At 48.0% G+C, this 27,740-nt stretch overlaps 1 protein-coding gene across 9 annotated transcripts in view; it reads left to right on the plus strand.

The window, feature by feature from the left end:
• KIAA1549L (KIAA1549 like) overlaps window positions 1–27,740 on the plus strand; it is a 526,680-nt gene that overhangs the window by 230,764 nt on the left and 268,176 nt on the right. For all 9 annotated transcript variants that reach the window (XM_069223533.1, XM_069223534.1, XM_069223535.1 and 6 more), the window contains one exon: window positions 10,287–10,423. In XM_069223533.1, the coding sequence (XP_069079634.1) occupies window positions 10,287–10,423 (137 nt within the window). The remainder of the gene's footprint in view (window positions 1–10,286; window positions 10,424–27,740) is intronic.

Raw genomic sequence — 27,740 nt, forward strand, 5'->3', positions numbered from 1 at the left:
GAGTGGGTCTGTGAGTGGATGTGTCACTGTGTGGGTCTGTGACTGATTGCATGAGAGTCTGAGTGGATTTGTGAGTGGGTGCATGAGAGCCTCAATGGGTCTGTGAGTGGTTGCATGAGGGACTGTGTGAGTCTGTGAGTGGTTGCATCAGTGTTTGAGTGGGTCTGTGAGTGGTTGTGTCTGTGTCTGTGTGACGACTGTGAGTGGGTGCATGAGGGTCTGATTGGGTGTTCTGCTCTTCTCTGCTTCAAACTAAGAGGAAAAGGATGCCAAGGAATTCAGCACTCCTAGTTTGAGTAAATAATTTATTAAGGCACTTCCCAGATATCAAAAAAGCACACAAAAATATGAACATGAGCATTTAACTTGAATGTAAATGATCAAAATACTCACAACAGTTAAACAATGACAGGCATAAAAAGTGTAATACATCAACAATGAATATATGCAGCGAATATATATATATATATATATATATATATATATGCTGTGAGTATTTTAGCATTTACACATGTTTTACTGTATCAACAATGAATATATGCAGTGAATATATACATATATACACACACACACACATATATATATATATATATATATATATACATATACATATATACATAAACACAACAAAGTAGCTGAAGCACCAGTTTGGGATACCATCGAAGCGATTCATTCAAGAGTGAACAACAGCTCTCCTTTTCCTGACGCGTTTCGGTTCCAACTGTCCTGATCACAGGTGAGAAAATGCAAGTGATCACAAAGCCAGTGCTTTTTGAATTGCTGATCATGCGACCTGATAATCACGAACTCCATGTCCCAAGATGCACCATTCAATCTTATTAAACTCTGGTGGTCAATCATTGTACTGCTTGAAACAGCGTTATAAGCACCAACGTTGCAATGTATATTAGAACAGTGTCCTTGATTTCAAAGTTGTTGTCCATATTGCTCTCGCCACAAGTAGGTCCCAAGCAGCTAGAAGGGAAGTATAATACCTCCCTCTCATCCCTTGCTCACCTCGGTGTAACATTCTGTCTTGGATAAATGTAGTTATCACTGAGGTAAGTGGGTCAGGCCCCTTCAATAAAATTTCTTCACAACACGCTCTGTAAAGGGGCCCAAGACCCTTCCAGGGCAGCCTCAGCATGAGAGCAAAGCATCCCATCTTCACATAAAAACACAACAAAGTAGCTGAAGCACCAGTTTGGGATACCATCCAAGTGCTTTATTCAAGAGTGAACAACAGCTCTCCTTTTCCTGACGCATTTCGGCTCCAACTGCCTTGATCACAGGTGAGACAATGCAAGTGATCACAAAGCAAGTACTTTTTGAATTGCTGATCATGTGACCTGATAATCACGAATTCCATGTCCCTAAAATACAATGGCTTTGTGATCACTTGCAGTGTCTCACCTGTGATCAAGGTAGTTTGTTGTGTTTTAGGAGTTCATCACTGTGTTTAGTTGTACCACAAGAGACCCTGTCCATAGTTGAATTTGCTGAATTACTGGTGCTGTAGTTTTTCTATTATAAATTAAAGCATTGCTGAAGCTTGATATCGAAGGTGGTGCTGTGAAAGTGGATTTGAAGACAAATCAATGTATTTGCCTTTGCAGACTCATGTGGACCAGTATTTCTTCAATAAGGCATGATCCCCATGTTGTTCCTCCTCAGCACTAGCTTGAAGTGGATGCACCTGCTGCTGGAGGAAGAAATGTTGTATACCAAGAAATACATAGGCAAGACCAAAAATATCCTAGTCAATTAGTAATGCCATGTGTAGGCGAGGTTAGCAAGAAGCTTATGCGCTGTGCTAACTGAGATCTGATGGCAGGAGTAGATGCAGGTTTTCGGAAAGAAGGGATTATCTTAATGATAGCACAAGAGTAAGGAGAGCTACAAACAGGCTCCCGAAAACAGGCAGATATTTAAACTCTTTTAGTGAGGGACCTTAGTGAGCAACAATTGACAAAACCCATAGGTCTTGCCTTTGATAGCTATCGGCTTTGTCAATGTTTTTAGCTATGTTGCACATCTGTGCAGCTGATATACAGTTTTTTTAAACTGAAAGTTCTAAGAAGAAAAAGTGCTACGAGCGCTATGGCGAGCGCATGCTACTTCATGCTTTTTTAATTGCTGGTACAGGGTCTGGGCAGGAGACCAGCTTTCTGTGGGGGTTACACTCATTACTTCGGCTTCAGAGCCATCTTTGGAGTTTCACAGATTGTTCACCGGATATAATTAATGTGGGTGCTTAGCAACAGCAGCATTCACAAATTGTCCACTTGATACCTTGCATGGTCCATGCTGTTACCACCTCATGGTCCATCATGTTTTAGTGGACCCTTCGGTTCATGGTTTGAAGAAGAGTTGGACACAGGAGTTTGAGACTGTTGTCAGCTTCAATCGCGAATGACTACTCGACATCTCACGCCATGCTCTGAGTGAGTATCATTGTATGTGTTTGACAAAGAGGGTTATACAGGGCAAGCAGCGAGGTGGGAAGAATACACAGGAATGGTACGCTTCATTCACTGAACGTGCGGATATATATTCAGCCTTCATTCCTACTGCGGCCCCTTTATGAATTCCCTGTTTTTTTAAATATGTTTTTATTGTTTTACCAGCCAATTGGCAACATTTAAGTGAAATACAAGAAGTTACATTATGTTTCAACATGCATTGTTCATAGCGATTATTTTGTTTGCACATTCTGCAAGTCCCGTGTGAGTCCACAGTTACCCAGCTTGGGCCTTACGGATTTATTTTGACATCGGAGGTGTATTCGGCATGTGCAAAGTTATTAAAGAAACAAAGGGTATAGTGAGAAAGATTAAGATAGGAGTTAAGGCGGTCCCGGCGGGCACGGGCAGAGGGGGGAGAGGGAGGGGCAGAGGGGGGAGGAGGGGGGGGGCGGGCACAAGAAAAAAACAGTCGCTGAGGGAGAGAACGGCGCTCACCTCAAGTCATGCAGCGCGTCCACGCGCTCATCCCGGTCACGTCGTCGCCACAGCACACAACCGTGCTGTCCCAAAATAACAGGGGTCCAGCCCGCCGCGAGTCGTGGGCAGCGGCGCGGGGACAGCGGGTCATAAATAGGAGGAAACAACAGGGCTCCGCATCCACCAGCCCTATCACATGTCTGCGTATTTCAGCCCTCCAGCGATGCATCTAGGGATTCATGTGAGGGTTATTGTAGTTTTATATTGATTCATCTCTTCCCTCATGCGTATCAATCAACCTCTATAATAGTATTTTGATTTAGCCGCTGAAGTGACAGCAATTATCTCTTTCTCGTTAATTTAGGGAGGGCGTTCATCATCTTTTTTTTCTGCAGCTATCACAAATAGATTCCATACATCTAGGCCTTTAACTAGGATACCTTTATCCAGTAAATTCTGTAGTGTCTGTGTTTCTGCTTTGGCCCACCGTATCACCTCCTCTCACCACTGGGCAACACTGGGAGCGCCCGGGGCTTTCCACTTCATGGCAATAAGGCATCTGTACAGCACCAATGCCAGGGCTATGCATTGATATGTATGTTTGCGTTTTTAGGGTGGGGTGTTATACCCAGTAAGCACACTTCGGGAGTGGGGGATAATGTGGTGTTTGTCCATTCAGCAAGCAATGTTATTATATCTGTCCATGTGTTCCGGATCGGGAGGCATTCCCATGTCATGTGATAGAAAGTGGCCTCTTCCGTGTCGCATCTGGGGCATGTCTGCGGTGAACGGGGAAACATGCGCGTTATGCGATGTGGTGATAAATAAGTCTGATGCACATAATTAAACTGTGTGTATCGGAAGCGGGGATTACGTGAGACCTCGTGAGTCATTTTCATCGCTTGTTCCCACGAGTTTAGTGTTAAGGGTTCCGGTAACACACGATCCCATTTATTTTTTGCATGTTCCTGTTTGTGTTCAGTCTGGGCAGCAAGGATGTTGTATATATTCGATATGCTTGATGGGGTATTGATGCTCCCCACCAGCTCGTGAAGCAAAGGGGAAACATCTGGTTCCGAATTGCCGCTTCTCCACTGCTCTTGCATTACCTGTCGGACTGCACCATAGGCTATGAATCCTCCCCAACCCAGCGCATGTTTATCGGCTAATGCCTCGTAAATTTGAAGTTGCCCATCTTGGTAAATGTCACCAAGTGTGTGTATGCCCCTGCTGCCCCAGGTGTGCAGGCCCACTTTGGCTGCTATTTTTGCTAGTGTCGGTTGAGCCAACAGTGGGATCCTTGGGGAGTACTGCAGATCTTTTCCGCGTTGCAGAGCGTACCGGCCCCAAGCCCAGTGTGCGGTGGACAGCAGCACATTACTTGTGTGTCCTGGGTTGGTCCGATTCATGAGGTATTACAGTACCTCTGTGCCGCCGAGATCCAACAATACCCTCTGAGTTTCGGCACCAGAGGGGTTTCCAACCCAAGTGGATATCCACTGTATCTGAGCAGCTGCGTAGTAAGCTTCAAATTTGGGGGCACCCAGCCCCCCCAGTTTAAGCGGTTGGAGCACTTTTGTTAATGCGACGCGTCTGCGGCCATTGCCCCATATTAGGTCCGTTAGTAAGCTATTCAATAGTTTGAAAAAGGAGCCCGGCAGTACCAATGGCAATGCCATGAAATATTAGAGGAGGCGTGGCAGCACTATGATCTTTGCAATAGCTACTTTGCCCACAGGGGACAATGGGAGTGAGCACCAGAAGGGTAGGGAGCCCCTCGTTGATCTGACCACTTGGCCAAGGTTACCATCTCTGATATCCTGACTATCATGGTATATATTTACACCTAGATATTTAAATGTGGTATAGCACCATTTCAAGCCACCCGGACACGTTAGCGTTCTAAGTGCCTCGGGGACCGGTCGCATAGGAAATATGCAGGATTTTGCCCAGTTCACTGTTAACCCGGCCACCGGGCTGAATTTTTTTAAAAGTTCCAACAGGCCTGGGAGGGCTCCCGCATGATCTCAAAGAAAGATCAGCGCATCATCTGCATATAAGGAGACTATCTGATGTGTCTGGCCATCCAAGACACCCCATGTGGGGGCCATTGTGCGAAGACGGGCGGCCAGAGGCTCAATAGCTAATGCAAATAAAAGTGGGGATAGCGGGCATCCCTGTCTGGTGCCTCTACCAATGTTGAATTTTTCGGAGATCGTGTCCCCCGTCTTAACCCTAGCCGTTGGGCCAGTGTATAATGTTCTCACCCAGCCAATGTATGTTTGCCCGAAACCCATACGATTGAGTGTTTCTGTTAGGAAAGGCCATCCCAGCGTATCGAACGCTTTTTCTATGTCCAATGAAACTGCCACCTGCTGCTCACCGTCTACCGGAGAATTTCTCATCAGGCGTAATAAGTTCCTGATGTTGCTGAATGTGCTGTGATTGGGTATGAAGCCTGCCTGGTCTTGATGTACCAACTCTGATATGGGAGCAGGCGGTTGGCTAGTATTTTGCCAAGTAGTTTGCAATCTGTATTTAGCAATGATAATGGCCTATATGAGCGAACATCCAGTGGGTCGCGACCTGCCTTTGGCAATACTGCTATCAACGCCTCACGGCATGTATCAGGGAGTTGGCCCAGTTCTAGGGCTTCCTTTAGCATTACCAGATATGGGGCTAAAATCTGGGCTGGAAACGTGCTGTAGTATTCGATAGGTATACCATCGCTGCCTGGTGCTTTGACGTGTGTTAACTGCTGCAATGCTCATTGGATTTCAGCTATCTCTATCGGACTATCTAGCTCTGTCGCTTGAGCGGCAGTCAGGCGACTCAGGGTAATGCCGCTGAAGAAGTTATTTAATTGGGTGTTAGTGGGCGGAGGCCGTGCCTGGTACAGCGAGCTATAGTACTCTCTGAAAGCGTTATTTATCTCTGCCTGTGTATTAACTATCCGACCTGTTGCCAGGTGGATAGTGCCTATGGGAGTGTTCCGGCATTCGTTGTTTGTAAGCCATGCTAATAATTTGCCGGATCTGTCGCCTTCTGCGTGCGTGCGGGCCATGTAGTGTCGGTAGTCGAAGTGTCTGAGGCGGCTATCTGTCTCGGTCCATTTAGAGCGCATGTTAGTGAGTTTCACTGATGTTATTGAGCCTTTAGCGAATTCGCATTCAGCGGACTGAATTTCTTGTTCTAATACTCGAAGTTCGCGCATCAATGTTTGCCGCACTCCTACTGTGGTTGATATACATAATCCCCTTATAACTGTCTTATGTGCATCCCATTCAATGGCCCTGGAAATAAACGTCCCAGCATTCAACGTGAAATATGCTGAGATGTGCGTAGCTATATCCTTCCTAAAAGGGGGGTCTTGTAATAATTGCGTTTGCAGTCGCCAGGTTGGAATACATGAGCGGGGCCTGCCCCATCTTATTTGTGCTATGAGTGGACAGTGGTCTGAAATTACCCTAGCGGAATACTCTGCTCTCATTATTTTATGTGTTAGGTTCTGTGAGGTGAGGACGAGGTCTATTTGGGTATGTAGTAAGTGTACTGGGGAATAATAGGAATACGCTCTTTCGTGTGGATGCATGTGCCTCCATATGTCGATCAGGTGCCGTTCCTCCATCCACGCGCCCAGCATTAGGGAATTTTTCATTGTCGGGGCGGCCACGAGCGGAGGGTGTGATCTATCCTTATCTATGTGTGGAACACAGTTCATGTCTCCTCCCCATATGCATGATGCAGTTAGGTCGTTGGTTAATTGCGAGACCTTAGTTTGTAAAAATTCGCCTTGTTTGATGTTCGGGACATACAGTCCATTTATCATGAGTTCCTCCCCGTCCAACAGCCCCTTTAGTTGTATAAACCTGCCCTCCTTGTCTTTTATGCTGTGTTGAACTGTGTAAGGGACACCTGGTGCTATCCAGATCAGCACCCCTCTGGCGAAGGATGAGTCGCCAGTGCTATATATTGAGCCCGCCCAGCACTTTTCCAACCGAGCGGCCTCTGTTTCCTGTAATATTGCTATGTGTATGTGGTGGCGTTTTAAGTACGCATGTATTCTATGACGTTTGTTAGTTCCGGCCATGCCCTTCACATTCCAAGTTATTAAATTATATATGGGTTCCTTATTCATTATGTTGTGTAGAGCCGTAGAGAGCTAGCTGATCATTAACCGCCCTGTCCGCCCCACCCCCCGCACCCACCTGCCGCGCCCCCGACAACCCACCCCAAGCCCCCCCCACCCGCCCAGCCCCCGCGCACCGAGGAGGGAAGAGTAAGCCCATAGTGGGCTAAGAATAGGAAGGAGAAAGAAAAATATAACAACCAAAAGGATATTGCGGACTGTGTCCGTCCGTTAAACAAAGTGGCACAACCGGTGCCTAAAGTGGCTTCCAGGGAAGTCAGTTCCATTCGGATATCGTTCAGGTGTAGGGGATCTTGGATTAATCGAGGTCGGGCCCTTGGGTGGCCCACCTTCAGGATACATCTCGCCTCTGCAGTCCCATGCGCCTTTGTACAGTTTTCAAAGATTTAGTCATTGCTTCTCATATTAATGGCTGTTATTTACTGAAGATCACAGGGGGAGAGCCCCGGTGTTGGGGGCATGCTACACCTCAGTCGCCACAGCTGCCGGGGAGGGGCCATGGACGCCAATCCTTCACTTTTAGAGCTCGTCCGACGATCGCGGCGTGAGGTCTGGGCCCACCAGCAACGGGGAGGGGGATGGACTTGTGTCTCCCCCGTGGGAGGCGTTGTCATTGGTGTCCGTTTCGCTCCTGGTATCCAGCAACGCACGAGCAAATGAGTTAGTGTCTTTTAATATTTGTGCTTGGTCCAACGCCATTTGCGCTTTTGTTTTAGTTTTTTTTTCTTCTTTCTGGAGCTAGCGGTAGACCATTCTTCGGATAATGTGTCTTCCTTGGCCGGGTCGACCAATCCTTTAGCGTGGATCCATGTCCATGCATCTTCAGGAGTGGGGAACATTAGGATTTTCTCGTCCATGACGATGCGTAGTCGTGCTGGAAACATAAGGGAATAAGTGATGCCCTTTTCTCGCAGCAACTGCTTGATCTTGCTATACGCAACTCTCCTGCGCTGTACCTCCATTGTGTAGTCAGGGTAGGCAGTTACTCTACTGTTCTCCAGCATGATCTGGTCAGACGTTCTAAAGTACTGGAGGACCAAGTCTCTGTCCCTATAATTTAGGAAGCGTGCTATTAGTGGTCGGGCGGTGTTCCCGGGCGAGGCGGTCTGCTCGGAATTCTGTGTGCTCTTTCGATCACTGGTATTGTAGTAGGGAACTGTTCTTTGAGTGTGTTTTTCAGCCAGGTCTCTAAGAACACCTTAGGGGATTCGATTCTCTCGGGGATTCCAAGGAATCTAATGTTATTACGTCTGGACCGTCCTTCGGCTTCTTCGGCTCTACGTTGTAGTTGAGCTATGTCCAGTTCCATTTGTTGCATTTTAATTCTCATATCTACTACTTCTGGCTGGATAATTTTCAGTGTCGTTTCAGTATCGTGGACCCTTCCAGTTAATTTGCGGTGGTCAGCGCGCAGCAATGAGACTTCCAGTACTGCGGCGTCAATTTTCCCTTCCAGTGAGGACTTGGTATCCATTATTGCTTGCATAATTTTATCAAATTGGAGGGAGTGCGTGCGTAATGTTTCATTCAGCTGTAGAAATGTGGACGATTGCATGTCCGCGTGGCCAGTCGGCTGGGGAGGGTCTCCATCTCCCAAAGACCCCGTTTTGGGGTGTTTTGGTTTGACCATGGTTTACTTGCTATCCTGCCCTGTTCGTTCTGCCAGAGTTAGTAGCCGGCTGTTTGCTGGGAGTGTCCGCCCTCGCATTCGGTCTCCCCCCAGTACGTCCTCTGATTCACTTGGCTTAAAGATCTGGAGGGGGTTCCATATCCCGTTCTGATGTTGGTCTCCCTTTTAGTTTCTCCAAGTTCTTACTCCACCCCTGTGGGTTTGGGCCCGGTCTGGTTCATAGATGCCCCTCGCTGCGTAGCAGCCGCCGCCCCGGCTGGCAAGCAGGACCCAGTTGGGCCGGGTACGTTGCGTAGTGCCCCTCGCCAAAGGGGGCAGCCTGTGATTCAGAGCTCCCGGGGATTCCCCAGCTGCAAGCAATGAGAGGGCCAGTAGTAGTACCGAAGGGCTGGGGAAGATCGCTGCAGGCTTGCCTGGCGCGGACAGATAGGAGCACTGGTTCCACTGTAGGGCCGCAACGTCGCCCCCGCCTCCACGTTAGCGGAGCTTCAATGGGCGTCGGGTCCGGGGCTCTTCAGTATCAATGTGGTGGGATCCCCGCGAGGGTAGCGGGCAGGTCCCGAGCGTCCCGCGCGGGCACCCACTGTGATCGGGAATCGGGAATCCAACTGGGCCGCACGGTCGGGCTCAGCCAGGATGGGGCGCCCCCGCCAGGCTGAGGGGCATCCCCCGCTCCGCAGTCCCAACGCCGGGCCGGGGGCACCAGCCAAGGGCCCAAGGGGCTGGGCGCCCTCCCGCTCTTCTCCCGGTCCGACGCGCGGCACGTCCAGGTGGAGGCCGCGATCCCGGGCAATGGCGGCGGCTCCGTCTCTTCGTCTTCGGCTCCTCCCCGCGTGCCGCGCCGTCCCGGGCGCAACTCTCCCAGAGCATCCGCTGGTGTCAGGCAATGTTTCTGCTGTTCACCCATGCACTTTGGGGGACAGCAGGGCTCAGGATTTTAGTGCATTGGTGGGCGACAGCGGAGCTCCTCAATTAAGCCTCCGCTCCGGCCGCCATCTTGGCCACGCCCCTCCATGAATTCCCTGTTATCTCAGTGCGGGGAGTACTAGGGCGGTGATGGAATTAACTTCTCTAGACAGTATCTCTCTAGGAGCTAATGGAGATCAGGAGTTTAAGTCTCTAGTACGGGTTCAACCTCCAGGACCCAGAATTAACTGATCTTTTGTACAGATCTTGCCTGATTAGGAGGAGTTTAACACTCCCGTCTGCAACCTGCACTGAGCAGGTGGTAAATGTCGGTGGAAGACTGGTGCACATGATGGGCTGGGGAGTGGTATGGTACATCTGATAATTTTGGGTGCGGACACAACACTCGTTGTGGCCCAGAGGGGTATCCATCCCGGGTATACTTGTGAAGGGGGCCTAACAAGTAAAACTGCATCAACCTGACGACTCGTCTTCATCTGCGGAAGGGGAACCTGCAGTAATAGTTTATACTTTTAACTAGTAATAAATGTAAACACACACATTGTTAGAATATGTCCTTTGCTTTGTAAAAGCAAAACACGTTTTTTTCTGCTTTCCAATTAAAATGTAACTCCTGTGCGCATCTCTCCTGTCCTAGTGCTGCTAGCTGTGGGCTCGCTTGAAGACGTGCACTCCTGCAGTTTCGTTCAGACTATGGAGCAAAATTTGCTGAATGCTTTCCAGGCCGCACTAACAAAGAACACGGCAGCCACCTCCAATGTCAAGACCGTCCAGGTGAGTTGAGGCAGCATCTTGTCATTATCGTTTGCCTTAGGGGATGATCGACTTCAGGCTCATTGACTTAGTAAAAAATGCTGCTTTTACTTGGAATTAAGCACAGCTCACAATGTATCATGCTTCGGCTTACCTGCAGACACTACTTGTTCCTATCATTGTACTAACAGCTTAACACTAATCCATCTGCATCCCCTAACAGCTGTGAACCTTCCCCTCTTCTTGATGCTAAATCTTATCACATTTTTTAAGTAACGAATCCTAATCTTATTCTTCAATCCCACATTTTCAACCACTTCTTTCCTGCATGCACCAGGCCAAGGATGTCTCTGTTTTTTTTCTTGTTTAAAGGTTGTTTACCTTACCTCTCTCTTCCCACGCCCTCTCAGTTTTCCCCTTGCCATAAACTGAGCTCTCTCTTTCTTCCAGTGGGAAAACCTTCCCGTGAGGTGTTCTTTCTTCCCCACGGATCTAATAGTTCTTGTCTCACTATTCTAAAAGCAGATCAGTTGTCTTAATCAACTATAGCCTATTCTCTTGCAGCAATACAATTACCCCATCCTGCCTGAACACCGTCAAACATTTGTAAGTTATGTCCACATGGCTCAGTTTACCTATATCACAGACTCTGTTGACCACTTTCTGCACTTTTACGGGCAGCACTTGTCTCCAAAAAATGTTAACCATCCTCAACAGCTTTAGCCAAGCCACCTGCACTAAGTTATTGTTTCCTGAGTGATTCAACATTATATATAGCTGAGGCCTCTTCTCCTGCATCAGCCATAATGTGGATTGCAGTTTGCGCCAACGCCCCCAACGCCATGACGCACAACCAACATCGTCTCATCATCTAATCCCAGCTGCTTTCTCGAAGGACTGTCTCAGCACATGACCCTTTTAAGACCGAGCCCTTTCTACAGGGTCACCTCAGATCTTTGCCTTCCTTTGCTTAACCCGTTTTTATCTGCTTTAGGACTCTGCACACTTTTACTCCCGCTAAACAGTGGTAAAGTGCTTGTGCTCTCCTTTCTAAACTTGGTCAAATAGGTATACACCTGGTTGAATTATTTAATTTACTCATAAGTCCATAGTATATGGTACTACCGGGGCACAGGGCCTATAAATTGAAAGCTACTATTGGGCTGCAGCACTCATTGTGCCACCCACTAAAGTAGCTTTGTAAAACACGTCTACAGGCCTGCTGGTGCAGCCTGTGAGTACAGTTTTAAAACTGCCATTTCAACCTGGTAAAATACAAGTTTTGCCAGGCCTAAAACTTCCTGTTCAATACTTCTAAGTTGCCCTTAAGGTAGGCCCTAAAAGCTTGTAGGACAGGATGCTTGGTTTTTACAAAAGTAGGACATTTGTACTTCAGGTTTACATGTCCTGACAGTGAAAAACTCCTAACATCGTTTTTCACTGTAGCAAGGCTAACTCTCCCATAGACTAACACTCGGTTACCTTATTAAACTTAATAAGCAATAACTTAAGTTTGGGATCAGATAGAGAACACTTTTTCCACCCATTTGAATTGTAATTTAAAATCCTCTTGAATGGTAAAGTCGAATTTTAAATTACTATTCTGAAAATGCCACTTTTAGAAAGTTGGCACTTTCCTGTCTAAACCAAATGTGCTGTATTACCAGTGTCCAGAGTCACATGACTGTTAATGGCTCTTCTGCGATGTGTATTTCTTCCAGACAAGGGACAAAAGGAGCCTGGGTGTAGAGGGAGTAGGTCTTCCCAACAGGATGGTTGGGGAGGAGTTGTGCCCTGCCTTGCTTACCTTATAAGGACCCTGCCTAGAGCACCCACAGAGGAACCTGACACCAGGCATGCTCCTTTATCTCTCTAGCCAAGTTGGAGCCAAACCCAGGGATAGGGGAAGAATTAGCCAGAACTAGTTTGGCAGTAGCCAGTAATTATCCCCTAAAAGTGGCACAATCAGAAACTAGAATAACAACACTCCTGGACTTGTGAAGGTTCAAAAGAAGGGCTGCCCTGCTGCCTGAAGAATGAAGAGTGGACCTGTTTCCTTGAACCCAAGATGCCAGACGTGACTCTGAGGGTCAGTTGGCTGACCTCCTGTTTGAGCTACAGGGATGCATAAGCTTCCAGAGGTCCTCCCTGCAACTGGCTAGCTGACCAGCACCAAATGGACCTGCTTGGACCTTGCTTCTGGTCTCTGCTGGAGTAAGTCCTCGTCCCCAACAAATGCCTCCCCAACCCCTGAACACTTGGCTGGAGTCAGAGTGTACTCCTCCTACCTCAAAACTGCAAGAACTGGGCTCTGGGTGAAAAGCCAGAGGTTCTGGGCTTTATGTGTCCTCCTGCTATTCACGTCAGCCATGACTGCCCCCATCTCCCGCCAACGAGAAGCTCTGATCAATGACCTGCTATTTGTGGCAATGATGAGCTTCTCACGGACAAATTCCAACCGGCGACCAGCTCTTCAAAACAAACTTGTCATGGACACCTGAATGTGAATCTCCAACTGAGGATCCTCACATTGAGTAGAAGATAAATTCTCCACCGGGATGTATCTGTTCCCTGTATCCAACCCATGCTTCATCGAGGTCAGACTAAACTTTTGACTTTAAACCTATTCTTTATGACCAGATAATTTCGATTAGCGCTATGTGCTTCATGGTGCTATTTTTACCTGAAACTATAATAATTCATAAGTCTGGTTCAACTTATTGGATTTTTGTTGTTATTATGTCATTTATTAAAATGTACTCTATTTTTTTTAATTGGGTTGAGATTTTCCTCATGTTGTATTTTCACTTTAGTACTGTTTGAGTGCTGTATAAGTGCTTTGCACATTGCCTGAAAGTTAAGCCTCTCTTCTTTTGTGCCAGGCTACCAGAGGGTGAAGCACAGGCGACGTTTGTGGTTCACCCAGACAAGGATTGTGTTTATTATTTGAGTGGGGTTCTCCCCTCTCTCAATTAATCACCCTAATTCTCTCACCCCAGGACCCACTTCACTTTAGAGTGGCTGAAAATCCATATCACTTCCTTCTCCAGCCCCTTCATTCTTCAATCTATGAAAAAACAATACCTTTAAGCTATCCATTTTAGCTCTGGCATAATCCCATATCTTACTTGAGGTTAATCTCCCTAAACTCTTCAGCCAGCTGCCAACCTACAGAAAATAGGCATTTCCTCAACACTCACAGGATGTGTCTACCCATCATCCCATTTCCATCCTCACACCTGAATTCACTCCCATGGCCTTTCTCCCTCAGCCTCTCATATTCAATACAATTGGATACTGGACATATCTCCCCATTCCTCAAATCCCTCTAGCAGCATCAGCATGCCTTTCCCTTTCTGATCTATTCTGCTCTTGTGAGTCCTAATCCTCAGGTCATTCTCATCTGCCACCAGGTCACCCACACTCCGCACTTCACAACGTCTTGACCTTCCTACTTTGGACTCTTAGTACTCCAAACAACACAACAGCAAACATGACTCTGTAAAAAAAGATCTCCTTGGCAGAACTGCAGGTGAACTACTCTTCTCTAACCCATCCCTTCATGGTATGCTTCACAAATTCTCGCCCCCCACCCAGCCTAGTATCCCTAAAAACACCTTCAACAGAATACAATCTCATATGCCTGCCAGCTTCCATCCTATCATCACTGGGAACAATTGCATCTCAATCAGTATAATAACAATGCACACCTCATCCACCTCCCATACTTTCAGTTTCTCTGTCCCTACACCTCGCTCCTTTTCTCACAAACTCTCCCCATGCGTGCCTATGAGTGAACAGCATAGATGGGGCAAGTGAACCTTCTACTTACCTCAATGTCCTCACCATTCTTGGCCCCCGGACCTAGACCTAGATTCAACGTGCCTTTTGGAACTGTTTCCCCATACTGTCCACTCCTAGTATCACCCCATGGAACCTCGACCACTGAAATTGCGACAATGCATCAAGAATGTTATTGTCCAGATGTGGGATGTGCGTTGATCAAAAGAATATATTATACCTCAAGTACCTCACTCGAGTCTCTCAGCAGTCCCTTCACCTACTGGCCCTCATGTGACTGTTAGTCATCACCAGCACTACTGTGCTGTTGACAGCAAAGGTGACATACTTAAACTTCAACCTCTCATCCTGCAATCTAACAGCCAGTACTACAGGGATGAACATGAAAAAGGCAAAAGACAATACTATGTTTGCACTTCGTCCAGCCCTCAGGTCACTTATCCACAAACCACTGTTCCTTTCAGTAAAGGCTGAAATCACTCCCACCCAACATGTTAGAACATCTTTCCACCGTCCAGGTAACTTTATCCACTCGCAACCACATTATCCCTCAGTTGTAACATCCAAAAAAGCTCAACCCAATTCCACATGCCCAATTACAACCCCTGTGTAATTCTGATCCTGTGGTGTGACTTCTGCCAGAACACTGTGCTCAGAGTCACCAGTTTACATGCAAATTTCAGGTGAACCAAAACTTACTGCAATGTTCTCAGGTCCAACTTTGTTCTATTTCTCAATGGCGATTCAGTGTCGCCCCTTGTCAGCTGGCAAACATGACACTATCACGACGGAGTCCAATTCAGTGTTTAAGAATGTTGTAGTTATGGATGGTGCTAGTGACCCACTATACACCTCCACTCCCTCCTCGAAACCCTTCATCAATCAACCACATGCTCATGCCATCCCTGACCTCCAGCCAACAAAACGTCATTGGGCAGAGCTGTATGTGCTCTGCTCCAGTGTTTTATTTGTAAATGAATGAGTGCTGGCGTCCAAAGAGCTTCTCAGAAGCCCGCTGCTGGTGCTATCAAACATCATTGTGGCGAACACTAGGTTTGCATAACCTGGGAACCACCTCAGGCCTCTTTAATCGACTACCAGTCAGTCTATGCCAATTTATCTCACTTTAGCAGGTTCCTGCTTTCTCCTTTTGTGAAGGTTTTTCTGTCTTTCTCTTCCTCCCTCTTTCCCGTTTGCGTGTGCTTCCCTCTCTTGCACTGTGGAAATGTCTGAGGAGGAAAAATAAGTACTGGTCCTCAAAAATGAGTGCTGGTGGCCCCCACTGGCAACCACTGGCTCAAATTAAGCACTACTCTCCTGTCCTAACCTCCTTCAACACCAACTCCAAAAATGTACTGAAGGTTTAAAAAACTGTGCTTGCCACTGAGCAGTGCCTGGCTGCCCAGGTTGGGTCTGCTTGGAAAGGGCACATGGGTTAAAAGTAGCTCATTCTTTTCATGTACCTTCAGCCCTAGCCTCATTGGTGCCATCAGTTGGAGCCAAATGTCTTTGTCTGTCTCGTCCCATGAATTGGTAGGACTTAGCCTATTCCTAGCCCAAGCTTCTTCGACATACTCAACCATGCAAATCCCCCAAAACTAGGAATAGGTGCAGAGCAGCAGCTGTACAGCTACCGACAAGTGCCTCTGTGTCCCTCCCACTTTTCTCACAATGGACTGCGCATGGAGAAGGCGGGTACAACCCTCCGCACAGGGATATCTGCAGTTAGGAATTTCTAGATAGCTATGATATCTCTTTAGGATGAACACGGCAGTGGTCATACTTTAAGAATTCTAAAATCCACATTAACACACAAAAACTCAGATTTCATGCCCTTCCTCTATTGGAAACTCCACTTGACCAGTTACGAATGGTGTCTCCTCAGTTCAGGCGTGCCCTATGGGTTTTGTAACATTGGCCTATGTGTGTTCTGTAGAATACAATCAAGATATTCCACTGATTGAGGCTTCCACGGAATGGCAATACGTCCCTTCAGACATGCTGCAAATGATAAAATAAGGTTAAACTAATTTCTCAGGATAATTTAATAGCGAAGACTTATTGGGGGCTGCAACTGAGAGTGAAGAATTAAAAACTTTAAAGAAGTTCTGTTGCTAACCTGCGGCGGTACAATTGTAAAAAAAAAAAAACAACACATGACGTGTTTCAGCTGCAGACCTGCTGGCAATGCCAACAACACCTTGGACTTCATTCAGAGTTCCCTGGCAATTCCAACGGGGCTGGTTTAAGGAGTTATCAGATCCGACAGAATTACAAAATCTGCTCCAATTTTGGGCACCTGCTTTCTTTTCACAGGGAGAGAAAGGAAGAAGTATTAGTGTAATTGGACAATTCTTTAGCACTTTGTATTTTTAATGGGTCTCCCAGAGTCTCCCTTACAACCCCTGTTAACTTTACCCCCGCAGGTTACTGAGAATTGTGTTTTCGGTAAGGGCAGGGGAGCAGAGGTACTGGGATCGCTAGGGAACCCCCGCTTTACCTCTGATATTAGTAACTCCAAGGGGTCAGAGGTCTGCAGAAGGACCATCCCTGACAGGGTATCTCATACCTTTAAATGTTTATGGAGTTCAGATATCAAAATACCAATGTGTTTTTACTGCTTTGTGAATAAAACAGTAAATTGTAAAAAGGATAAATAAATACAGAGAGCAGGTGGGAGTTGTGCTGCGTTAGTTTCGATCACTTATATCGAGGTTTACTACCATGAGGATGGCCATCCTGCACCCTCTATGGTTTCGGGACGGAATTCAAGCAGCTCTGGTAGCGGCGTGTCCGGTTGTGCTGGGCAGAAAGATGTAAGGCGGTGGGTAAATAGATTGATAACAGGGAGCTTATTACATTGATTCAGAATGCGACCTCGATCAGCGCTACGTTCATCCTCATCGCAAAATGAGTGCCCGCGGGATCCTGGTTAAAGAAAGGGCCTTGCACATTCCTGCAGCTGCTTCTGTTGTGTTCTGAAGCACTAAAAGGGTACGGGGAGTGACTGGCACCCCCGTTGTACCCCTCGGATCAGTGCTTAATTTGTGTTTGTTGTTTCCGGTGCTGAGCACCGGCACTTATTTTTGAGGGCCGGCGCTTATTCTTCTGCCTCAAGCATTATCTGCGAGCAAATGAAACATATGGGAAAGACGGAGGAAGGGAAAAGGAAAAAGTGTCACAAAGGAAGAAATTAGAAAGCTGCAGGAGTGAGCTGAACGGGACAGGGAGTGGCTTTATATAAATTGAAGAGGCCCGAGATGGCTTCAGGATTTCGCTGCCTCAGTATTCCGTGTTCACACATTTAAATGCAGCAGCCGCGTGTTTAAGAGGAGGGATTTAGGCACCGGCACCTTTTTTACGTACAAATTAAGCACTGCCAGGGACACTTCCTCTAATCCCACCCATTATACCTTGCACTCTTACCCGAGATAACAGGAGTCATTGTTCATAAACCTGCACGAAATGTATTCAAGTGCCATAGACTCGGAACATGCGATTTCCAATTGCGATGGAATATTCATTTCTCTTCCTTTAAAGGCTCTTTGCCTAGGTGACCCAGACTCCGTAGTAAACCCAGAGGGCAGCTTTTGTTTGCCAGCGGTTTTTGGCCAATGCTCAATGAATGACGCTGGAGTGCATGACAGGTGAAAGACAATAATGCGGTGATATTTTATAAGTTGGATGTTGTGGTATGTGGCAGGGTGAATGAGAGCGATGCAGGGTGAATGAGAATGATACAGGGTGGATGAGAGCGATGCAGGGTGAATGAGAGCGATGCAGGGTGGATGAGAGTGATGCAGGGTGGATGAGAGCAATGCAGGGTGGATGAGAGCGATGCAGGGCGGATGAGAGCGATGCAGGGTGAATGAGAGTGATGCAGGGCGGATGAGAGCGATGCAGGGTGAATGAGAGCGATGCAGGGTGGATGAGAGTGATGCAGGGCGGATGAGAGCGATGCAGGGTGAATGAAAATGATGCAGGGTGGATGAGAGTGATGCAGGGTGAATGAAAATAATGCAGGGTGGATGAGAATGATGCAGGGTGGATGAAAGTGATGCAGGGAGGATGAAAGTGATGCAGGGTGAATGAAAGTGATGTAGGGTAGATGAAAATGATACAGGGTGGATGAGAGCGATGCAGGGTGAATGAGAGCGATGCAGGGTGGATGAGAGTGATGCAGGGTGGATGAGAGCAATGCAGGGTGGATGAGAGCGATGCAGGGCGGATGAGAGCGATGCAGGGTGAATGAGAGTGATGCAGGGCGGATGAGAGCGATGCAGGGTGAATGAGAGCGATGCAGGGTGGATGAGAGTGATGCAGGGCGGATGAGAGCGATGCAGGGTGAATGAAAATGATGCAGGGTGGATGAGAGTGATGCAGGGTGAATGAAAATAATGCAGGGTAAATGAGAATGATGCAGGGTGAATGAGAGTGATGCAGGGAGGATGAGAGTGATGCAGGATGAATGAAAATGATGCAGGGTAGATGAAAATGATACAGGATGAATGAGAGCGCTGCAGGGTGGATGAGAGTGAGGCAGGGTGAATGAGAGCGATGCAGGGTGTATGAGAGGGATGCAGGGTGTTTGAGAGTAATGCAGAGTGAATGAGAGTGATGCAGGGTGAATGAAAATGATGCAGGGTAGATGAAAATGATACAGGATGAATGAGAGCGCTGCAGGGTGGATGATAGTGATGCAGAGTGAATGCGTCCATTACTTATGTTAATTACATTACTCCTAGTCCTACTCCCTCGCCTTCCTTTAAACCAATGAGGCTCCCTGCCTCACCATAGACCCTCCCTTCCGCCTTAAAACCCCCCCACCACCTCCTGTACAAAAACAAGCCCAAGTAGCAACTCAGGCGGTCCGTACCGGAGGGCGGCAGAGAACGGAAAGGAAGGCGAGGGAGTAGGACTAGGAGTAATGCCATTAACATAAGTAATGGACGCATTACCTCCCGTCCCTCCCTCGCCTTCCTTTAAACCAATGAGACATAGCAAGAGAAAACAGGAGACGGACACTGAGTTGCAACAAGTTTAATCACAACCAATAAAGACCACCGAATCACCACCCCCCATTACATCATAGAGGACAAGACACAGTGACCCAATACCGACTCCAAATTGCCCAAATCGGCCAGTCTGTAATGACGAACAAAGGTCGAAGGTGAGGCCCAAGTCGCGGCCCTGCCAATTTCCACCACCGTAGAAGCCATACCCCTGGTAGAACGGCTGTGAATCCCTTGGGGTGGAACCACCCCCTTCAAAGAATAAGCCATCAGTGTCAGCGAGCGAACCCACCGACTCAAGGAAGCCGTGGATGGCTTTTCACCTTTCCGAGCCGGACCGAAATTCACAAATAGAGAATCACCCTTACGGAAAGGAGAAACCGCCCGTAGATACTCCAACAAGGCCCGACGCACTTCTAAAGAATGCAACCGAACCTCCTCATCCGAGGAAGGATCTGGACAAAACGAAGGAAGGATATCCTCCTGTCGAGCATGGAAAGACAAATTCACTTTGGGAACAAATGAAGGAACCGGAACAAGCACCACTCGATCTGGAAAAACCTTACAAAAAGGAAACGAGCAGGCCAAGGCCCCCAATTCCCCTAAACGGTGGGCCGAAGTAATGGCCACCAGAAAAAAAAAATTCAATGAAAGATGACGCAAGTCACAGGCCCCAAGAGGTTCAAAGGGAGAAACAGTCAAAGCATCCAATACCACCGAAAGATCCCAGGAAGGAAAGGACCGCACCGGACAAGGAAACAAGTTAAGAAGACCCTGGAAAAATCGAGGCATCAAATGACCCTCATCAGACAGATTACGCCATGGACCCCTAAAAGCCTGAATTGCCGCCCACTGCACCCTTAGAGAAGCCACAGACAAACCCAACTGGGCTCCATCCTGTAAAAACTGCATCACATCAAAAAGAGAAGCAGACGTAGGATCTAACCCATGTCTGAAACACCAAGAAGAAAAAACTTTCCACTGCCGACCATAAGACAGCAAAGTGGAACGCCGTCGGGAAGCCAGTAAAGTAGAACTCAAAGCCACCGGAACCCCCAAACCCGTCAAACCCCGTCGTTCAACTTCCAGGACGTCAAGTGCAACCGCCTCAATGACCCCATCGAGAGGCAAGGAAACTCCAGAGGCGACGGAAAGAGAGGAGGAGTCCACACGCGATCCAAAGCCATCAACTGAAGCAACAGAAACCAATTTGCCCTCGGCCAATGGGGCGCAATCATGAGAACCCTGGCTTTCAAAAGACGTACCCTCACCAGAAACGCACGGAGCAACTGAAAGGGCTGGGAAGCATACAAAAGACCCTGAGGCCAAAGACACAACATCACGTCCACCACCCAAGCCTGAGGACAACGAAACCGGGAGCAGCAGCGACTGAGTTTTGCATTCTCTGGAGACGCAAACACACCCACCACCGGGAGACCTCATAGGTGAACCAGATGATGAAACAGAGACCACCGGAGGGAGAAAAGCTGAGATGAAGGAATTACTCTGCTCAGAAGATCCGCCCAAACATTGACCACCCCCCGAATGTAGGTGGCACGCAGGGAAAGAACCCATTTCTGTGCCCAAACAAAAATCTTCCTGGCAAGGCGGAACAGCGCCCATGACCTGGTCCCCCCCTGCCGGTTCACGTAAGCTTTGGTCACCAAGTTGTCTGTCCGAATAAGAACCGCTACACCTTTCAGGGAGTCCTGAAAATGAATCAGAGCTAGAAGCACCGCCTTCAATTCCCGCCAATTCAAGGAACGTCTTCCAGAGGCGACCCAAACCCCTGGACCTGAGCCAACCCCATCCAAGCCCCCCAACCTGAGAGGCTGCCATCGGTCGTCACTACCACCGGGAGAGGAGGAGGTAAAGACACCCCTACACGAAGATGAGCTGGCACCAAGCCACCAACCCAACTCCCTGCGAACCAACCCTGACACCGGAATCTGCGCCCGAAGAGAACTTGACCCCGGAGACCAATGAACCAGGAACCACTTTACCAGGCAAAGAAGATGGAACCGTGCCCAGGGTACTAGAAAAATCACTGAAGCCAAATGATCCTGCAGACGCAACCACTGAAGGGCTCTGGGAGATCGACCTCACCAGAAACTGGAGGCCCATTAACCGTTTCTCCGACACAGTCACCAAGCCTTGAAGAGTCAGAAACCGAGCCCTGAGAAAAACTAGGTCCTGGGAAGGAACCAAATCTGACTTCCCCCAGTTGACCAAAAAAACTTGGTTTTGCAGGACCAACAGAACCCGGGCCACATGCTTCCGCAACAGCCCTTGAGAGGACGCTTGGATTAGAATATCGTCCAGATAAGGATGAATAAACACCCCTTCGGAATGTAGAAGAGCCACCAGAGGGGCCAGCACCTTGGTGAAAATGCGGGGAGAGGACTTGAGGCCGAATGGTAGAACACAAAACTGAAAATGGTCCAGGCCTACCACAAAGCGTAGGAATCGCTGAGAAGACTGAGCCACTGGAACATGCAGGTAAGCATCCTGCAGATCCAGAGATGCCAGGAAATCCCCCGGACTGACCTGAGGAAATATAGTCTGAATGGACAGCATACGGAAATGCACAGTCCTGATCCAGGAATTCACCCCTTTCAGATTGAGGACAGGATGAAAACCCCCTGACACCTTCGGAACCAGAAACAAGACGGAATAAGTGCCCAGACCTCTCTCCCCCACAGGAACCTGGGAGATGGCCCCCATGAGAAGCAAGTCCCGGACCCCATCCAACAACGACTGTCTCTGAGCCCCGTCCCCAGGAAGAGGAGTGGGACGCACCCCAGAATCTGGAGGCACCACTTCGAAATCTATGGCGTAGCCATTGTCCACAATGTCCAGCACCCAACGATCTCTGACACTCTCCTGCCACACGGAAAGAAAGTGCCTCAGCCGTCCACCAACCGGCCCTATGCCAGGACCCACAATGATTGTCAGGACCCCTTCTTGAATCCACCCCAGCTCGAAGGGGCAGACTTCTTAGGAGAAAAACAGGGCTGAAAACGACATTTCCGGAAAGAAAAAGACTTGGAATCCATTTTGGGAGAAGAGCGCGAATGCTTCCGCCAACACTTGCCAGAAGAAGAACCACCTTTGTAAGGCAAGGCGTGTTTCCTCTCCTTAAAGGCCTTTGAAAGCATGGAAGACAACTGATCACCAAATAAATTACGCCCCTCAAAAGGCAGTCTCAGGAGAGCAGATTTCTCCCCAGGATCTGCCTTCCACATCCTCAACCAGAGGGACCTACGAGCCCCAATCAAAGCTCCCGATGCCAGAGCTGAAGTACGGCCTACATCAGAAGACATGTCTGCTTCATAACAGCCAGAAGTTCAGAGCATTCCGAACCTTCCTGAAAGCCACCGCCAGCTTGTCAAAATCCTGCACCAAAGATTGTGCCGAATAAGCAGAAAAAATACCCGCTCTGTGGGCCAAATTCTCCGCTGCAAATGCCCTTTTAAGACCAGAATCCACCTTACGGTCAGTGGCAACAGCAGGCACACAATCCTCTGGATTGACCGCTGTCTTGCCAATCAGGGTCACCAGAATGGAATCTAGTTTAACTGAGGGTGGCAACACAGCTTCCCCTTCCAGCAAGTACAGTTTCTGAAGGAACATTGGAACCTGAGACTTGTCCACATCCTTCCACTCCCGGAGTACCATATCCTTCACAGGGCCCTGAAAAGGCATGGCAAACCTTGAAGGTGTTTGATACTGAAGAAACAAGTGCAAATCCGTCCCTGTAGGTTGAAAAACAGGAAAACCTAAATTGTCCCAAACATGAGACATCACCTCCCACATCTCTTCCCTGGAGACATATTTCCCACCAGAAGAAGTAGACGGTGCGTCATCATCATCACAAGAAGAGGACCTCTCCGCAGCCCCAGGAGGACGGGCAGCCGAAGAACGACCAGGCCTGGCCACCCCTGCGTGGAGAGCATGAGAGACAGCCACCTCAATCATGTCCTGAACCTCTTCTCTGGACATGAGAGGTGTAGAAGCCCCCACCGGCCCTTGATGACCCCCAGGAGTGGACATCCTCTCCTGACGAAGAGGAAGATGAAACAATCCTCCTTCTCTTTGCAGGAACCTTTGGCATAATGTAAACAATCAATGCAAGCCAGAGGTCCCAGTCTTTAAATAGGGAGAAAGGCCCCCCTTAAAAAAAATAGTAACAAATAAAAAGACAGTAACAATTAGCCCCCAAACCACTAAAATGTGGGCAGAACGCCCGTCCTACCGCAAGAAACACCAAAAAACCACAACCGGCACATCAGCTCGTCCCTGCGAGCCGAAGATCCGGAAGTTCAGCCCCAGCCACAAAGAGCCGACCGACCTCGTCAGCCAACTCCCAGGACGCGTCTCCAAGGCAGCAACGCCTGCCTCACGAAGACGCGACTGCCAGGAACCCTCCACGAGGAGCTCCGCGCCTCGAGGAGAGCGAAGCCGATGACCCCCAGGCCCTGCCGTGGAGGAAGAAGAAGGTAAGTCTAGCTGGGCTAGACAAAAAAGAACAGGAGGTGGTGGGGGTGGGGGGTATTTAAGGGGAAGGGAGGGTCTATGGGGATGCAGGGAGCCTCATTGGTTTAAAGGAAGGCGAGGGAGGGACGGGAGGTAATGAGAGTGAATGAGAGCGATGCAGGGTGAATGAGAGTGAGCCAAGGTAAATGAGAGCGATGCAGGGTGGATTAGACTGATGCAGGGTGAATGAGAGCGAGGCAGGGTGGATGAGACTGATTCAGGGTGGATGAGACTGATGCAGGGTGAAAGAGAGCGATGCAGGGTGAAAGAGAGCGATGCGGGGTGGATGAGACTGATGCAGGGTGGATGAGACTGATGCAGGGTAGATGCGAATGATTTCTCTGTGTAGGCAGTATGTAGTATGGAGTATGTGGTCAGAGTAAATGAGAATGCAGCTTTGGAAATCGATGATGCATAAACATGATGTTCGGGTTAAGTGCTAAGGGACCGAGAATGAACGTGGATGAATGAGAGGGAGGTAAGAGAGATGCAGCGGTGAATGTCGGGGTGAGAATGATGCTGAGGTGATTGTAGGGGGGGGTGAGAATGATGCTGAAGTGAATGTCCATGGGGCGGGGGTGAGAATGACGCTGGGCTGAATGATAATGCAACTAAGAAAAGTATTTAGCGTTGGAGGGTTAGAGCGCTCTGCGTCCGCTGCTGCTCGAAGGATGGGGTGTGAGAATGTTCCTTCAATACATCCAGTCTGCGATAAAAAGTAATACTCTCTCCACCTCTTTGTCATCCAACCCTTGTCTCTCTCACGCTCCACCCTCTCCCCCTCAGCACACCCTCCGACCGCTCCATCCACCTCGTCATCACCTCACCTGTCTCTCCCTCTGTCTCGTTCTCACTCCTCCCTCCTCCCTCTGCCTTCCCTGGCATTGAGTAAACATTAAGAGATGTGTGCCTCTGTGCTTTAGTGCACAAGAGCGTGTACCCATATGTGATTTTCTCTTTCACAGGGGAAGGACAAGAGGTCAGATCGACAGGGATGGGGGTCTGGGGGGTGTTTGAGGGGTTACAACCCCCACAAAATGTCTTGTGTAGTAAATAGTTGGGTACAAGTGCTTCCAGTCGGTAATGTGTTGTGCCAGTCGGGTTTCACCTCGGATTTATTCATGTCCGCACTGATAAAAACTCACACACTCTCTCGCCCATGTTGTGAAGGCCTCAGAAAACGTACATTATTTTGAAAAATGTTGTGTTTTTAGTACCGCTAACTGTCCGCCCTCCTCTTTCTTTCAGTGCCCCTTCATGCCCTGCTTCTCCTATAATGTACTTTAACAAGATATTCCAGCGTGATTGTTAGGAAACCTGAAGCTCCAGCCTCCCCAATCATACTGTCCAAGCTACACCCCTGCAGATCGAGCGACACTTGCCCTGTTTTAAATCGTATTGATGCTTCTAAAGTTACAGACAAGCCCGTTCTCTGCTAGAGGGTCTCCTGCATCCCCAGTCTCTGCTTCCAGATGAAGGAAAACACTGTTAAAATCCTCATCCAGAGACCCTCTAGTCATGAATTAAGGACTAACTTTAAACACTGAGCAACTTGTGCAAGGAACGGTATAATGAATAGTGCTGTAATCAGTGCGTGTTTTATTACTGTTTACCTCGAGGTGGGGTGTTTAAATTACCTCACTCCCTGCAATTTTCCACTGACAAATTTCAGCTGCTTAAACCTCCCTAAATATATCAGGGGAGAAACGTAGAAAAAAGGCAAAGCGTCGACAATGTGTGTGACAGATACCCATTGTATGCCTGATTTCCAGGGTCAAAACTCAAAATTAAGGGTAATACCTGACCCAATAAGTACTGCACATCAGGGTATCTGTATTAACCTGGTGTGGTAAATCCTCACCCCCCCTATCTGAACCACTCAAAACTAGGGCCTATATTGGAAAAGGAAGTGGTATTCACTGTTCTTGATAAATACCGATATCGCATTGTGCGGTATTTACCAGGTCAGGTAAGTACCTCCTATCCCTAGTTTTGGCCATGGAAATGAGGCATTACGTGTAGATGTAGTACTTACCACACAGAATTACACATGTTTGGGCTCTTATCTGGGCATTTCCCCCAAGTAAATTTGGCAGGCATGACCCACCAACATTTATCAGGCCAAAACTAGGAAGTAGTAATTACCCCATCCGCAAATAGCCAAAGCAATAATTATCACTTGACCTTGCATTCAGTTACCCGAATTTACCCTTACGGCTCTAATCACGAGTGCCCTTAAGCAGGTGTAATAGTTTGCATAGAAAGACACATCAGCAGCTGGTTTTCTGGCAAACTTCTGCATCTGTCACGTGACTTTTAACGGCTGCCTATGCCCTTGTTTGAAAGGCATAGTGTGAAGTGCAATCAAGTGTGCAAAACTCATTTTTCCCTATAAAGAAATCCCTCCTCTCTACCAAACCTAGGAAGGATCCATTATTCCTCCCTTCTTGAAAGGGGAGTTACTCCAGCTCTGTCTTAGAGTAACTCTGTGATTATTGCCGTTGGATTTCTTTGTAAGGATATACACAGACTTATAAGTTCGTAGGTGTTCACAAACTTACAAGGCTGACTACAATGTTTCCCCTTACACGAGATTTACAACGAAATGTAGCATAGTCCAAACATTTACACAAGACAGGAATCCTTTTGTGAATTCTTGGCAGGTGAAAATTGAGTCATTTTCAGCTGTAAGCTTGAGTTTATGGTTGAAAATACCTTTGTGAATCGGGCCTTTGGAGAGATAGCACATGTAACCCAGGACCTTTACTCAATATAGGGCCAGAGCGACTCAGTCCCTTCATGTGCCAATAGGCAGTTTTTCATATTAAGTAAGAACTGAAGAGTAATGTAAGATGCAAAAGGCCTGATTGCCAAGGGCAGCAAACGCACAAAACCAGCATGCAGCGCCCAGCAGGTGGTGCCTGGCGATGGTGTGTGCGACCAATGCCTAGAGACAGACTTCTTGGTCCCTTCCACCCCCTCCTAGTGTACTTCTTTCTATGAAGTGGTACATAAGACAACTAAATGGGCCGAAGTTCAGAAGCCCTTCCTCAATAATAATTTATTTTTGTGATTAACGTAAACTATTTATTATGAAACGAAAGTCCTTTAAAGCCATGCCATTCAGGGCATGTTTGCGGAGTGTGAAGTAATGTGTGCTTGTTGTTATTGATCATGTCGACCTCGGAAGGATTAAGGCTGAAAGGGTCCACTGGGATTCGAGCCTTTTGCCGAGGAGGAATGCTAACCTCCGAAATCTGCTGTGAAAGAAGCCGTCTGCTGAGTCACCCGACACAGAGTAACACTTAGGGGCATATTTATACTCTGTTTGCACCGAATTAGCGTAATTTTTTTTTTTTACTCTAATTCGGTGCAAAACTAACTCCATATTTATACTTTGGTGCTAGACCCGTCTAGCGCAAAATTTATGAAGTTAATGTCATTTTTTGGATGTGGAAACCTACCTTGCCTTAATGAGATGCAATGGAGGCGTTCCCGTGCAAAAATGACCCTATGGCCTTAACGCCATATTTATACTCCTGTGCAAAAATTGTGCACGGGAGGGAGGAGGGGTCAAAAAATGGTGCAAAGCTTGCTTTGCCCCATTTTTTAACACCTGGGTCAGGGCAGGCGTTAGGTGACCTGTGGACCTATTTCCATGGTGGAACACCATGGAATAAGCCCACAGGTGCCTCCCCAGGCCCCAGGGACAACCCCACCCACACCAGAGGGACAGCGGAGGATGGGGGACCCCATCCCAGGTAAGTACAGGTAAGTATTCTATTTTATTTTTTAAAGTGCCATAGGGGCCCTGAAATGGGCCCCCCATACATGGCACAGGTGCAATGGCCATGCCCAGGGGACCCTGGTCCTCTGTGCTGGCCATTGGGGTGGTGGGCATGGCTCCTGTCTTTTCTAAGACAGGAGTCATGTGGTATGGATGGTTTCGCGTCAAAAAATGACTCTAGGCAGGTTAGAGCCATTTTTGT

This window comes from Pleurodeles waltl, chromosome 3_1, assembly GCF_031143425.1.
Source record: "Pleurodeles waltl isolate 20211129_DDA chromosome 3_1, aPleWal1.hap1.20221129, whole genome shotgun sequence".
Taxonomy (NCBI): Eukaryota; Metazoa; Chordata; class Amphibia; order Caudata; family Salamandridae; genus Pleurodeles; species Pleurodeles waltl.